General features: G+C 36.2%; 3 protein-coding genes across 3 annotated transcripts; all 3 read left to right on the forward strand.

Moving 5' to 3' along the window:
* Positions 1-8,142: 8,142 nt before the first annotated feature.
* Positions 8,143-9,373, forward strand: SNOG_16432 (hypothetical protein; the record flags this gene model as incomplete). The annotated part of the gene is made up of 5 exons (XM_001806495.1): positions 8,143-8,229; positions 8,344-8,448; positions 8,504-8,898; positions 8,949-9,013; positions 9,072-9,373. The coding sequence occupies 5 exons, from the start codon at positions 8,143-8,145 to the stop codon at positions 9,371-9,373; spliced, it is 954 nt and encodes a 317-aa protein (XP_001806547.1).
* A 468-nt stretch (positions 9,374-9,841) lies between these two features.
* Positions 9,842-10,585, forward strand: SNOG_16433 (hypothetical protein; the record flags this gene model as incomplete). Its single annotated transcript, XM_001806496.1, has 3 exons — positions 9,842-10,155; positions 10,232-10,440; positions 10,491-10,585. 3 exons carry the CDS (start codon positions 9,842-9,844, stop codon positions 10,583-10,585), a joined length of 618 nt encoding a protein of 205 aa, XP_001806548.1.
* A 650-nt stretch (positions 10,586-11,235) lies between these two features.
* On the forward strand, positions 11,236-13,095 carry SNOG_16434 (hypothetical protein; the record flags this gene model as incomplete). Its single annotated transcript, XM_001806497.1, has 1 exon — positions 11,236-13,095. One exon carries the CDS (start codon positions 11,236-11,238, stop codon positions 13,093-13,095), a length of 1,860 nt encoding a protein of 619 aa, XP_001806549.1.
* Between the last annotated feature and the right edge of the window lie 118 nt (positions 13,096-13,213).

Genomic DNA, 13,213 nt, shown 5'->3' on the forward strand with positions numbered 1-13,213 from the left:
CTATAGGAGATTTTAGCCTCCTATTTAGGGCTAGAAATATTCCTATTATATTCTTATTATAGCGCTAACGGAATATAGAGTGTTCTGTAATAGCTACTATACCTATTAAATTTAGCTTTATTAAGCCTACCTGCTTCTATTCTACGCTAATTTAAGCTAGAATACTTCTAAATTAGTTAATATAGACTAAATTACTATTAGAAATAATATAATAGAGAATAGTATACGCACCTATTATCTATGCTACTGCTATATTGCATCTTTTACTATAGGCTCTCTTTAAGTATCTTAGTAAGTTTAGTTACGTTATAATAAACTTCTCTAATGCTATAGAGAATACTAAGAACTATCTTAACCTCTACTTATTCTAGCAGAAAGAAGATTAGAAGTAAAAAGACTGCTTAATACTTTAAGTGCCTCTATTACTTCTTTAGTAACTCTAACTATATAGTAGTAAGTTATTATAAGCTAGAATACTTTATTATAGCATAAACTAATATATTTAGCCTTCTAAGAAGTTACGTTAGAAGGATTCTAAATATTACTACTAATATTAATAAGCTAGCGCTAAGTTATATTAATATTTGCTACTAAACTATTACTACTACCTCTACTATCTCTGCTACTAAGAGCTAGCTAGTAAGAGCTATAGTAGCTGCTTAGTATGTCTATAATCTATAGCCTCTAGATACTAGAGAGATTTTAGTACTTAAAGCTAATATTTAAAACGCCTATAGTTCTCTAGCTATACAGTTAAAGAAGTAAGTATTTTATATAGTTCTATATAGACTATAATACTCTATTATAGGCTATTTAGGCGCTAATTATATTCTAAGCCTCTATTTATACTTTATATAGAGAACTTAGCATACTATAACAGCGCTATAGACTCTAATAATAGTTCTAACGCTGCCTATATCTCTATTTACTATAATTACTTTACTAAGGCTATTGCTGCTACGCGTAAGGCTTATTAGAATATCTTTACTAAGACTATTTTTAAGCTTAAGTAGATTAATAAGAATAAGCTTAGTACTTTCTATAAGAAAGTAAGTTAGGCTATTATAGAGCATATTAGCGTAAACTAACCTTAATATATAGAGTAAGAAAGTATAAGAACTCTAAGAGAGAGCTAAAGAAGCTAATCTAAGGTTTTAAAGTAGATATTATATCTTTAAAGAAGAATAGAAGCTCTATTCTCTTAGCTAAGCATAGTCTCTTTATAAGTAAGATTAATAAAGCTTAAAAGAAGCTTAATAGTACTAAGAAGCATCTAGTAGTCCTTAATACCTAAATCTAACTCTAGTAGAGCCTTTTATAGCTAATTTAGCCCTTCTTTAAGATATTATACCTTAGACTATAGCTAGTAGGTACTATAAGAGCAGCGCCTAGATCTTTAGAACCTAGGCTAGGCTATTATAGGCTATTCTAGCGCAGATTTACCTAGTAATCTCTAGATAGCAAAATACTAAGAAGATTCTTTCTTCTATCTTTACTTAGTAATATATTTCTATCTTTAGATTCTTTTATCTCTAAATTTATTTTAATTATTATGCAATGCTTATCTCTAAGGATACTAATTATTTTCTTTCTATCTAGAATAGTCTATTATAGGCTATAATAGCTCTAAGAGGCGTAGTTTATTTATTATTATTCTCTTCTTTTATTTAGAAGTTAATCTTAATACTTAATATCTATATTTTAATTTATTTAGCTATTCTTATACTTCTTATGCTATAGTTAGGCAGATATAGTATTCTAGAACTTTCTTAGAGTATTTTCTAAAATATTTAAGCTAAGCTCCTATAAGTTTTTATCTTTAGAGTAGTTTTTCTATTTAACTAGCGTACTCTTATTAGCTGCTGTCCTATTATTCTTCTATCTATAATTTTAATTTACTTTATAGATATTATTACTTCTAACATTATCATAGAGTATCTATAATATTAGTTAGAGAGTATAGAATTTTACTTATTGGCAAATCGTATAGTTCTAATAAGAAAATATAAAAGATAGAGTATATATTTAGAAAGCTCTTAAGCTTAACTCTAAATGCTAAAGAGCTTATCTATTCTTTAATAACTCTTAGAGTAAATTTCTAGTCTAGTTTCTTCTTTAGTTACGTTAACTGCATATTTTTAGTAGAAACTATAATCTTATCTCTTTCTTTAAATAAGATAAGCAGCCTTTGTTTATTTGCGTATTTCTTCTAGTACTTATTTGCTATAAAGATCTTTAATCTATAAGTAGTAATTATTACTAGTTTTCTTTTAGTAAGCTTAGCTGCTCTAAGTAACTCTCTATCTCTAAGTAGTCTTTTAGGCTAATCTAGTCTAATAGAGTCTAGTTCTTAGTTTACTTAGAAAGATATTATATTTATAACTATATATTTGCTATTATTATACGCAAACTTTATAAGAGATAACTATAATATCTAGTTATCTTGCTTAAGCCTATAATAGCAACGCAGGTAGTATTCTAGAGTTTAGTTCTATTTTTCTATCTATCTATCTATCTATAGATAGAAGAAGAAAGTTAGAACTCTTCTTAAGTTTATATAGTATTAAAATATATTCTAGTATTTCGCGTTTATAATAGAGCCTCTATCTAAAATTACTTACTTTAGAATGCTATATAAGTATATAACTTTATAAATCTATGCTTACGCATCGGTCTACTCTATTCTAATCTTCTTAAGCAGAGATATAATAGAATATCTTAGTTAATCTGCATATAATAACTAGTATAGCATTATAGACTATGCCTAATACTTTACTTAGAGAGAGTTTAGTAATAAAATCTATTATAATATCTTTCTATAGACTTATTAGAGGTAGTAGTAGTGCTAGCAACTTATATAGCTTATAGCAGGCTAGCTTTACTCTCTTATATACTTTATAGAAGTAATAGTACTTCTTTATATTCTTTCTAAGGCTTTTCTAAGTATAGTAGTACTATAATTTCTTAATTATCTACCTTATACTAAAATAGCCTATAAGAAGATTATTATAATATTAGCATATTACTTCTACCTTTTTAGAGGTTATATAAAGGACCTTAGATGCCTTATATATCTTTTTAAGTTATTATAGTCTCTCTTAGCCTAACTTAGGTTCTAAGGTATCTAGTATATCTATACTAGACTCTAAAGATAGATTATTATCTGCTTCTAGTTCTAATACTATAGGTTAGCTTTAGTCTTCTTAATAGAGTTCGCGTAATATTATAATAGCTTCTTATTACTTTTCTATTCTTATAACTGCTTAAGTTAATATAGCTAAAATAAGAAAGAAGTTTTTTCTTCTTTCTATAGAGCTCTATAGAGAGATTTTATAAAAGCGTAGTTATACTCTCTAAGATAGCTTTTATATCTTATCTATATAATCTAGGCGTCTTAAAGAGCTATCTATAGAATTTATTTTACTAGATTAATAAGTAATTATAAAGTTATATCTAAAGAGAATAAGGTAAGCTCTTACTTATCTATAGTTTAGAGTTTTTATCTCTATAAACTATTTAAGGTTTTTATAGTCTATAAAGATCTTTAAATGATTATTTCTTCTAGATATTAATGCTAGTATTCTAAACTCTTAATAATTATAAGTAGTTCTTAGTTATATATATTATACTTATACTTAGCTATAATAAGTTTGCGTAAGTAGAAGTCTACTAGTCTCTATTAGAGCTTCTTACTATTTTATAGTACTAACTAGCTTAGAATACTTAATATTATGCCTTCTAAGATATTAACTTTAACTCTAGTCTCTCTTTTTTATTTAAAATATATAAAGATAGGTATATTAAGAAATACGTTCTTTAATGCTTAGAAAGCTTAAATATCTTTAGAGCTTATTTTAAGAGTCTAACTCTTTTCTCTTTATATTTATAGGCTACTTCTAGCTACTTCTAGAGTCTTTTAAGTTAGAATAGTTAATAGTAGCGCTAAATAGCTAAAACTAGCAATAAATTATCTATAGTAGTTTATAAACTTAATAAAGATATAGATCTTGCGTATAGTGCATAGCAAAGGCTAATTCTAAATTATTTTAACTTTATCTTAGTTAATACTAACTTCTTCTAGACTTATAATATACTCTAGGTACTCTATATGCTACGTATACTATTTATACTTACTTAGCTTTATATATAGCTTTGCATTGCATAGCTTCTATAGAACTTCTTTTATATATACTATATATTCTTCTTCTATATCTAAGAAAATAAAGATATTATTTAAATAGATAATATAGAAAATATCTACTAAGCCTGCTAACGCTTTATTAATATAAGCTTAGAACTAAGCTAGAGTATTTATAAGACTAAATAGCATTACTATATACTTAAAATAGCTATATTTTATATAGAAAGTAGTCTTCTACTTATTACTTTTAGTAATTCTAATTCTATAATAAGCCTCTCTTATATTAAGCTTTATATACTACTTTACTTAAGAGAGATATTCTAAAGACTTTATAATTTAAGAGTAGTAAACTCTAATTCTTAATACTAATTTTATTAAGATCTCTATAGTCTATATAGAGTTATATTATTCTATCTTTCTTCTTAATAAATAGTATAGATACGCCTACTAGTAACTTTAACTAATATATCTAGCTATGCTACAAATACTTAGTTATATATGCTCTTAATATACTTAACTCTATAGAAGAGAGGTTATATAATAGATAATAGAAAGAATCTTTCTTAAGCACTAAATTAATTATTAGATTATACTTACTATATTCTGCTAGAATCTTAGAGTTCTTCTTAGAGCTAACGTCTATAAACTTAGTATAATCTAAGAAGATCTAACTTATACTAGGTTATTCTAGCGTAGCAGAGCCTATATAGCTTACTAGAAAGGTATATATATCTGCATATAGGCTTTATATACTTCTTTTAAACTCTTCTATATTCTTAATATCTATCTTATAGTATAAATATTATATTCTTTACTTTATACTCTCTATAAAGAAGTCTTTATATTAAAATATTAATCTTTAAGTTATATTTATTTACCTAAGAGAGGCTAAGATAAATTAGATATCTTTTTAGATTAGTAATAATAAAAGAGATCTTATAATTCTTTTTCTTACTATAAGAGTTAATAATAACTACGTCTATAACTATAGTACTATAGATAGTAAAGTTCTTCTTACTAACTCTCTCTACTAGAAAGCTAATTAATAAGATAATCTCTAAACTTTACTCTTTAGTAAGTTTAGATAATATTAGATTTAACTAAGAACTTAGATCTAGAAAAATATCTATAACGCTTAAGGCACTAATAACTCTCTTTACTATTATTAGCTAAGAGAGTACTAATAATATAGCTTCTCTTAGAGTGCTAAGGTTCTTTTAGTCTAGATTAAACTTAATATAGGCAGTAAAGTAGATCTCTAAGACTTATGCCTATTATCTTTTTCTATATTCTATTAGAGAGATCTAGCTTAAAGCTTATAAGAGTTAGAGTAGTCTAGACTAATATAGCTAATCTTATTATAGTTATAATAGGTTAGCTTAGAATAGTTAGATTTAGCTCTACTTACTAGTGCCTACTTTAGCCTATTATAGCCTATTCTAGTATACTTAGCCTTTTTTAAGAGGTTTTAAGCTCTCTCTATATTTAGAGAGATCTTTCTTAGTTAACTATAAGAAGTTTATACTAGAATATTTACTATAGTTTAGTATCTAGTTACTCTTTGCTAGACTATATTTGCTTATTTCTCTAGAGTAGCTAGAGTACTTCTCTACTTAACTAGAATCTTTATAAGATTATCTTATATATCTTATTATAGTGCTAAATAGTACTATATAACTTTTATTACTTCTATATTTATAAAGCTTAGTTCTTTCTAAAGAGATTTAAGATAGTTTAGCAGATCTATTAAGAATTAGTTTAGTTTCTATCTTATAAAGTAGATATAATTATATGCTTCTTAGAAGCATTTTGCTAAAGTTTTAAGTAAATTAAGTATAACTACTTTTAATTCTACTTAAGTAAGTACTTATTCTAGAGATATAGTAGAAGAGAAGCAGTAACTATCTTAAAGTATTCTTATATTTTCTAAGATATAGTATAGCCTAAATATAACTATTAAAGCTTCTATTAGAAAAGCTTAAGATAAAGTTATAAAGTAAGACTTATAGTCTCTCTTCTAGTAGTTATATTATATCTAGTTCTTCTTCTTAAAGTATATTAGAGGTTTAGGCTTTAGTAAGAAGCCTAATATATTACTTTAAGATAAACTTAGTAGTATTATTACTAGTTACTTAAGGTTAAAAGCCTTATAGTTATCTAAATTATAATAAGCCTTTATAGCTCTTAAGAAAACTAGTTTCTCTTCTAGAAAAGCTTAAGCCTTTAGTTATTAGAGTTTCTTAATCTCTTTATATATTTTATTTTCTTCTTAGTTAAATTAAGAGAAAATAGGCTCTTATAGCTTATTATTAGCTAGTTAAGCAGTATTAGGCTTAGTTACTTCTATGCTTAATTTCTCTATAAGAGTAAGAAGTATAAAGTCTTTAATATTATTATTAAGAACCTCTTAAGCCTAAGCTATAGCGCTTTCTTTCTATAGATTATAGAAGAGCAGACTCTAATTCTATATAGCTACTGCTCTTATAGTAAGAGCTTATAAAAGATTAGATAATATATTTACTCTTTCTTTATGCTATATAAAGTAAGCAATTTAAATATTAAGATAATACTAAAGAGTTATAGCTAGAAGTAAGTAATAATAAAGATAACTAATAAGATTATTATAAAGAATAGATAAATTACTACTAGTAAGAAGCAATTTTCTCTCTACTCTATATACTAGCTCTCTAGCAGCTATACTAGGCCTGCTTAGAACGCCGAAGGCGTTCTTAGTACTAGAGTACTAACAATTTCTTAATAATACCTCTACTTTGCATTTATATCTAGAATAAATAATAATTTTTAATCTTATTATAATAGCAGATTATAAGCTTACTTAGCTTTTATATACTTTATAAAACTATATTACTAGCTTAGCCTACTACCTAGTAACAACCTCTAGCTTCTAAAACTCTAAATAACTAAGTAGTAATATAGTTACCTCTATATGCTACTAGATAGTCTTTAAAATATTACTTATAAAGTTATTTTCTTTGCTTACTAACTAGCTAGCTCTGCTTAAGTAAGTAAGCTACTATTTAGAAATCTAAAATAACTCTATACTAGTAGCTATAGAACTACTATTTAGTATATAGGTTACTCTATACTAGTTTAAGAGCTAAGTTAAAGGCACGCTTAGATAGAGTATATAATCTTACTAGAACAATTTAATAGACTCTAAGCCTACTTAAGCCTAGTACTTAATTATATAAGCGCTTAAGCTACTATAGCTTTATTATTATAAGAATTTATAGTATAAGTTACTGCTGCTATATATTATAAATATCTACTTTATTATATTATTAAATTTTACTTACTGTCTACTACTATATTAAGGTCTTAGGTATATAGCCTGTTCTATTATCTTTCTTTATTACTACTCTACTGCGTTATATGCATCTGCTGCTTATAGCATAATTCTACTTTTTTTCTAAAATAATAACATATATACTATAATACTACTACTACTTACTATATATAATATATATACTATAATAGTACTACTGCTTACTATATAAAATATATATACTATAATACTACTACTGCTTACTATACATAATATATATACTATAATACTACTACTACTTACTACGCTAGAATAGAGTAGTTTTAGTAGAGGCTTAGCAAAAGTAATACATAGGCCTATGTGATGCACGAACCCGTAAGGTACGTTAAGCATTTCTGATCATAAGCAGTAATTCTCTGGTTGTGCTAAGAGCACAGGCTGAGCTGAGTTTGTGAACGGAACGTCTTTGGCTTAGCTCTCGCTTGCGGGTCCGTTTGCGTCGCATGGGGTATTTTCTTTGTCCACAACTAACTAGACTGAAGCGCTAGCGATCTGTTGTGATCACCTGTTGAGTCTCTGCACCAATAAAGATCTTGATGTATAAGGCGGGATCCGATTGCATCTAGACGAAAGACCCCGAGTTTTCCTGTGACTATAAGAGTTGCATGTACAATCGCGATACGTCAGCATCTATCAATCACTACATCTCTCCAATATGGGTCTCCCACTTCCCGAAAAGCTCAAAGGAACCTGCGCTACTCTAGGAGCTCTAAGCATCTTTACGTTCATCCTACGCTGTTATGTACGTATCCGGCTCGTTAAGAGTTGGGGTTTGGATGACACTTTCATTTCTATGGCATTTGTGAGCTTTTCCCTTTTCTCGACAATCTATACAGACGTATTGACAGCCCCATAGGTGATACATATGTGGTACACCGGAACTCTACTTACAGGTATACACTACGGGACTGGTCAACGAACAACAGACATTTCAGTACAAGATTCAGTTCACGCCATGCGTGTAGGTTGTCTTCTTCTTCGTATTAGGCTTACAAACGTTACTAATAAGTTAATAGTGCTGGTGGCTCTGCTTCCTTGCGTATGCGTGCTCCATTACGTTGGCAAAAATTTCCGCCGGCTTCTTCTTTCTCCGCATTGCTGGCGTCATGAGATTCCATCGCATCGCAACATACGTCATCACCCTCCTCGCCGCAGTAGTTGGCTTCGTATTTCTCTTTGTTAGCATGTTCCAATGCAGCCCAGTCGATTTCTTCTGGACCAGGTTGCAAGGAGAAACGAATGGCAGGTGTATTGATATAGAGGTGATCATCAAGCTCACCTATCTATACGGGACTGTGACTGCTTTGACGGATGTCGCCTACGGAGTTCTGGTGGCTGTTTTGACTTGGAATCTGCAAGTTGATCGGCGGACAAAGATGTTGATTGCTCCATTGTTGGCTATGGCTTGCATGTATGTACAGAGAAGAAGTTTCGAAAGAAGTGATGCTAACAAAACTACAGAGCGAGTTATGCTGCGCTCGTGCGTATGCCATACATTAAAAACTTCAGAAAGGCAGACTTCTTGTGTGAGTCTCCACTCATCAACCCATCATCGTTGTGCATAACTGACACAGGAGTTTACAGATGCCACTGTGGACATTTCCCTTTGGTCAACAGTCGAAGTCGGCGTTTCTGTCTTTGCAGCAAATCTTGCTACGTTGCGGCCTTTGATCCATCACATTACCCAAGGAGGTCGATCTTGGTCATTGCGGAGCAACAAGCGTGCGAATCTTGCGCTTGATATACAAGAGCTTCACTGTGTAAACATCAATTTTGACGACAAGAAAAGTTCATGTGGAAGCCGTCATGGATCTGCGGGAAAGGATGAAGAGGACGAAGCGGAGAGCACGCGAAGCCTGACTAGATCGACTAAGGAGAAGGTGTAGCAGGAACAATATACACTACTTGTTATCACTGCGTGTTCTCTGAGACGTAAATCATTGCGTACAAAGGCTTTGGAGAATTAGAGCGCGCTCCAGGCTGTGTGTTGGAGCTCAGCCGCAAGCACGTGCGCGCGGGGCTCAGCGCTGGCGTGCAGCCTAGATAGACGAATGGCCGGCGTCGAATTGAGCTAGGACCACGTCGCTGCAGAAGGCCCTGCACGGTACGAGACACGCCCGAGATGACGATGCCACCTCTCGCAGCTCCTCACCTAACAAGAAGTCGACGGTGAGCAAACTGACGTTCGCGAACCTGTGTACGGTACAGGGAGTAACTGCAGACAAGCTACGCAGAATGCTGCGTGTGTGAGATTCGATACTACCTGCGCGCTGCCACGTCCTCGTTAAGTCCGTTGCGCCCGACTTGTCCAAGCTTTAAGCCTCGAGACGACACTCGGCGACTTCGATAATGCCATGTACATACATACTTGTGCGCCGCCGACCACGACGTCTTCAACGCTAGAGATCCCGGCCTCGTCATCTCCCCACGTGGCTCGACTTCTTCATCGACTACGGGCGCCGCTGGCAACAGGAGAGGCGGAAGACGTCGCCCCCGAAGGCTCGCATGCCTGTCTTGCTGAGCCAGTACGCCGCATACTGCGCCGGTATCCCAAGCGAAGGAGGCACCAGAGGACGCTACTGGATCACAAGGAGAATGGAAGCATCGGCCCGCCGTGGACGTTCGAATGGCATGGTGACCCGGGCGCGATCCTCTCGAAATGGAAAGTGTAGCGCTTCATAAACATCCAGCTGGGCTCGCTCGAACCAGAGCCGGTGCATCTGCCACAGCTGATGGGAGTCAAGAGGCAGCCGCGTCATCTTAGCCATTCGCAAGAAGCAGAGGATTTGGGTGGAAGGCCTGAAGAACCGCCAATGGGCGATAGGTCCTCCCACCGCCGGCGGGCCACCGCCAGCAGGTCCTTCTAATTACGGCGGCAACAGCGCTCACGGCGATCCCATTCGAAACGACAAGCCTCCTCCACTACCGTCAAGCGGCAGCCCAGGTGCCGCCGGTCAGTGTCCATACAACCCTCCCATTCTGGAACATGCTATCGCTGGGGAGAACCCACTTCCTTCACCGAAGAAATCGTGCGGTACTGGAACCCTGTCTTCGGTCACATCTTCGGGGCTCGCGACATCGACTCCAAGCCGCCTTGATCTATTTTCCACGGTCGAAGACGTTTCGGCATTGCCTATAATGCTCTTAAGATCGGCAATACCAACAGCTACCTGAGCTCGTCCATGTCGCAACACCTACGCGATGCCTCCCTATACGCTTCTCAAGCCTCGTTCAAGCAACTCGTACTCGAAAGTATCCCTACCTAAGAAACGCAAGAAGTTCTACTTTTCACGCTCGTTGTTGTGGAAAGCTACTTAGTGGCACTCCGGTTATCGACACGTACCCAAATTTTCACAATCGATACGCCGGCGTGTTTGCTCTTGGCTATCGAGCGCCGGAATCGGATTGGCAAGATGACGTCGTCTGTTTAATGCCCCGGGTGCTATCTTGCACGGCGCGGCGATCTTCAGACCTTCATTCACCGCTGTAATAGGCGAGTGCGTATATAAGTTGGATGGATATACAGTAGCGGAATCTTGCTCAACTTCGCCATCTTTTCTGATAGCTGATGAGATTAGTCCACTGTTACAAGATGTCTTTATTGTGTGTTTATACATCCTCGACGGCTATTGCAAACCTACAGCCTAGTCCACGCTCGCCTTGCGCTGCAGCAATTGATTGTGCGCAGCGGATCAATGAGGCGAACCAGCACGAAAACGAAGGATTTCTCTCTTACGAATCCGGCTTCATGCCGTCTATCAGTCCAGCGACACAACTGCCTGAGCGCTTCCGCTCGTGGGACCAGCTCGCAGCGTCGCTTCCTGAACTGTTGCGCGACCAGACGCTGCGCGCAACAGTTGACCGTTTGGCAGTGCTGCCAACGGACGTGAAGTCGCTGCCCGACAAGTATCTACAACGGGCCTCGACACTTGTATCAATTGTCTCGCATGCCTACGTTCACGCCGACATGGCTGGCCCTGCGCCGCTTCCCGTGTGTCTATCTCAACCTTGGACCGAAATAACCAGACGCCTAGGACGCGAAAAGCCGGCGTTATCTTACATTGACCTCATCGTCTATAATTGGAAGAAAAGAAGCGCTGCTGGGGCCGAATTTTGTGTCGAGAATCTTGAGCTTCTGGTTCCCACCGTAGACACTGCTGAAGAGCGTGTCTTTTACTTGACGCAGGCAGAGATTCTATCACGTGCTACCCCGTTGCTGAATTCCATTGTTGACGCACAGATTGCGGTGCTCTGCGACGATGTTGCAGCATTGGCGGCGGTGCTGAAGAGAATGTCCGACGTGTTGAGTGATATCGGGCGCAAGTCGCTCATGCAAATTGCGCCCAATCCAACGCGCAAGTCCCACGTCGATCCTGTTGTGTGGGCCAAGTCCGTGGCACCTCTTGCTGTACCGCTCAGCGCAGATGTTCCTGGCCCTGGTGGCACGGCTTCCCCATTATTTCACCTCATGGATAACTTCATTGGTCGCACATCCTACAACGCGGTGCTGGGTGAGGAAGCGCAGCGCATTCGAAGGAACTATCCTCAAAATTGGCGGAATGTCATTTCGGCGGCGGCAGAGGTGGACATTGCGACGTTCGTTGTAAACAAGAACCACCCTGCATTGCGCCAATCGTGGGAACTCATGAAGGAGCGGTACTGTGGCCCCATGGGGCTTTTGGGTTTGCACCGGCGCAAGGTTTTCGCCTATTTGCCCATGGCCTTCAAGGTGGGGCGTTCCGCGACCATCGCCGGTTTCAATGGGGACGTCGCTCAGCAGGAGTGGCATCGCGTCCATGAAGAATTGGAAAAATCACGCCAGGAGCGTCTTGCGGAAGGCAAGCTATCTGAGCCCCCCATTGTAGCGACGTCGAATGCGCCCAAGTCCGATGGCCAGACTTATTGTATTTCTACGCTTGTGGAGCATTCTAGCAAGGATGTCGGTTTTTGGTTTGCCGCGAACGGGCGCGTTTACGATGCAACGAAGTATCTTCGCTTCCATCCTGGTGGCGACAAGATTCTGATGAATTCCAGTGGACGCGATGTCACAGCCGATCTTCTTGCGATCACGCATCTCCAGGACCCCACCATTGCTGAGAAGGTAGAGAAGTTTGCCATTGGGAAGCTTCATGTTCCTGGATTCAACAGCGATAAGTTGCGTCAATTCTACGATTTTGCGGTCGCGATGGCTTACAAGGTCACGGACCTGCACACAACGTTCGGCAATGACCTTACGTTCCTATATCGTCAGTTGACGTCCGTCGATCCCTCTGGTGTGCTCACTGAGCAAAAAAGACGATTCGCGGTCGCTGCAATGGCGCGATTGGGCGAACAATTCGTTCCCAGCATCGCAACGCATGCCGAAGTTCTGGCTGACTTGTGCGGGTCATCGACTATGGCTAGATTCAAAGCGCTGCGACGTGGCTATTTGGTATCCGTCAGTTTAGAGCAAGGGCATCAGATGCTTGGTTTATGCAAAAGCCAAGCAGTGCTCCTTCTGAAGACACTTGAGAGCATTTCTGCATCAGCAAGCAAGCTGAGTGAAGGCCAGACGCATACTATTAATCATATCTTAGAGCAACTAGTTAAACTACTGGAAGCATTCTAAGGCTTGTTTACTGCTAACAATGTCTGCCGCTAAAGCTGCTTCAACATCACTATATATTTTAAATCTATACCACTATAAACGTAATAGCATCTATATGGAACGTGACTGGATTGATAAT

Source organism: Parastagonospora nodorum (genome assembly GCF_000146915.1).
Source record: "Parastagonospora nodorum SN15 chromosome Unknown scaffold_48, whole genome shotgun sequence".
NCBI classification, from domain to species: domain Eukaryota; kingdom Fungi; phylum Ascomycota; class Dothideomycetes; order Pleosporales; family Phaeosphaeriaceae; genus Parastagonospora; species Parastagonospora nodorum.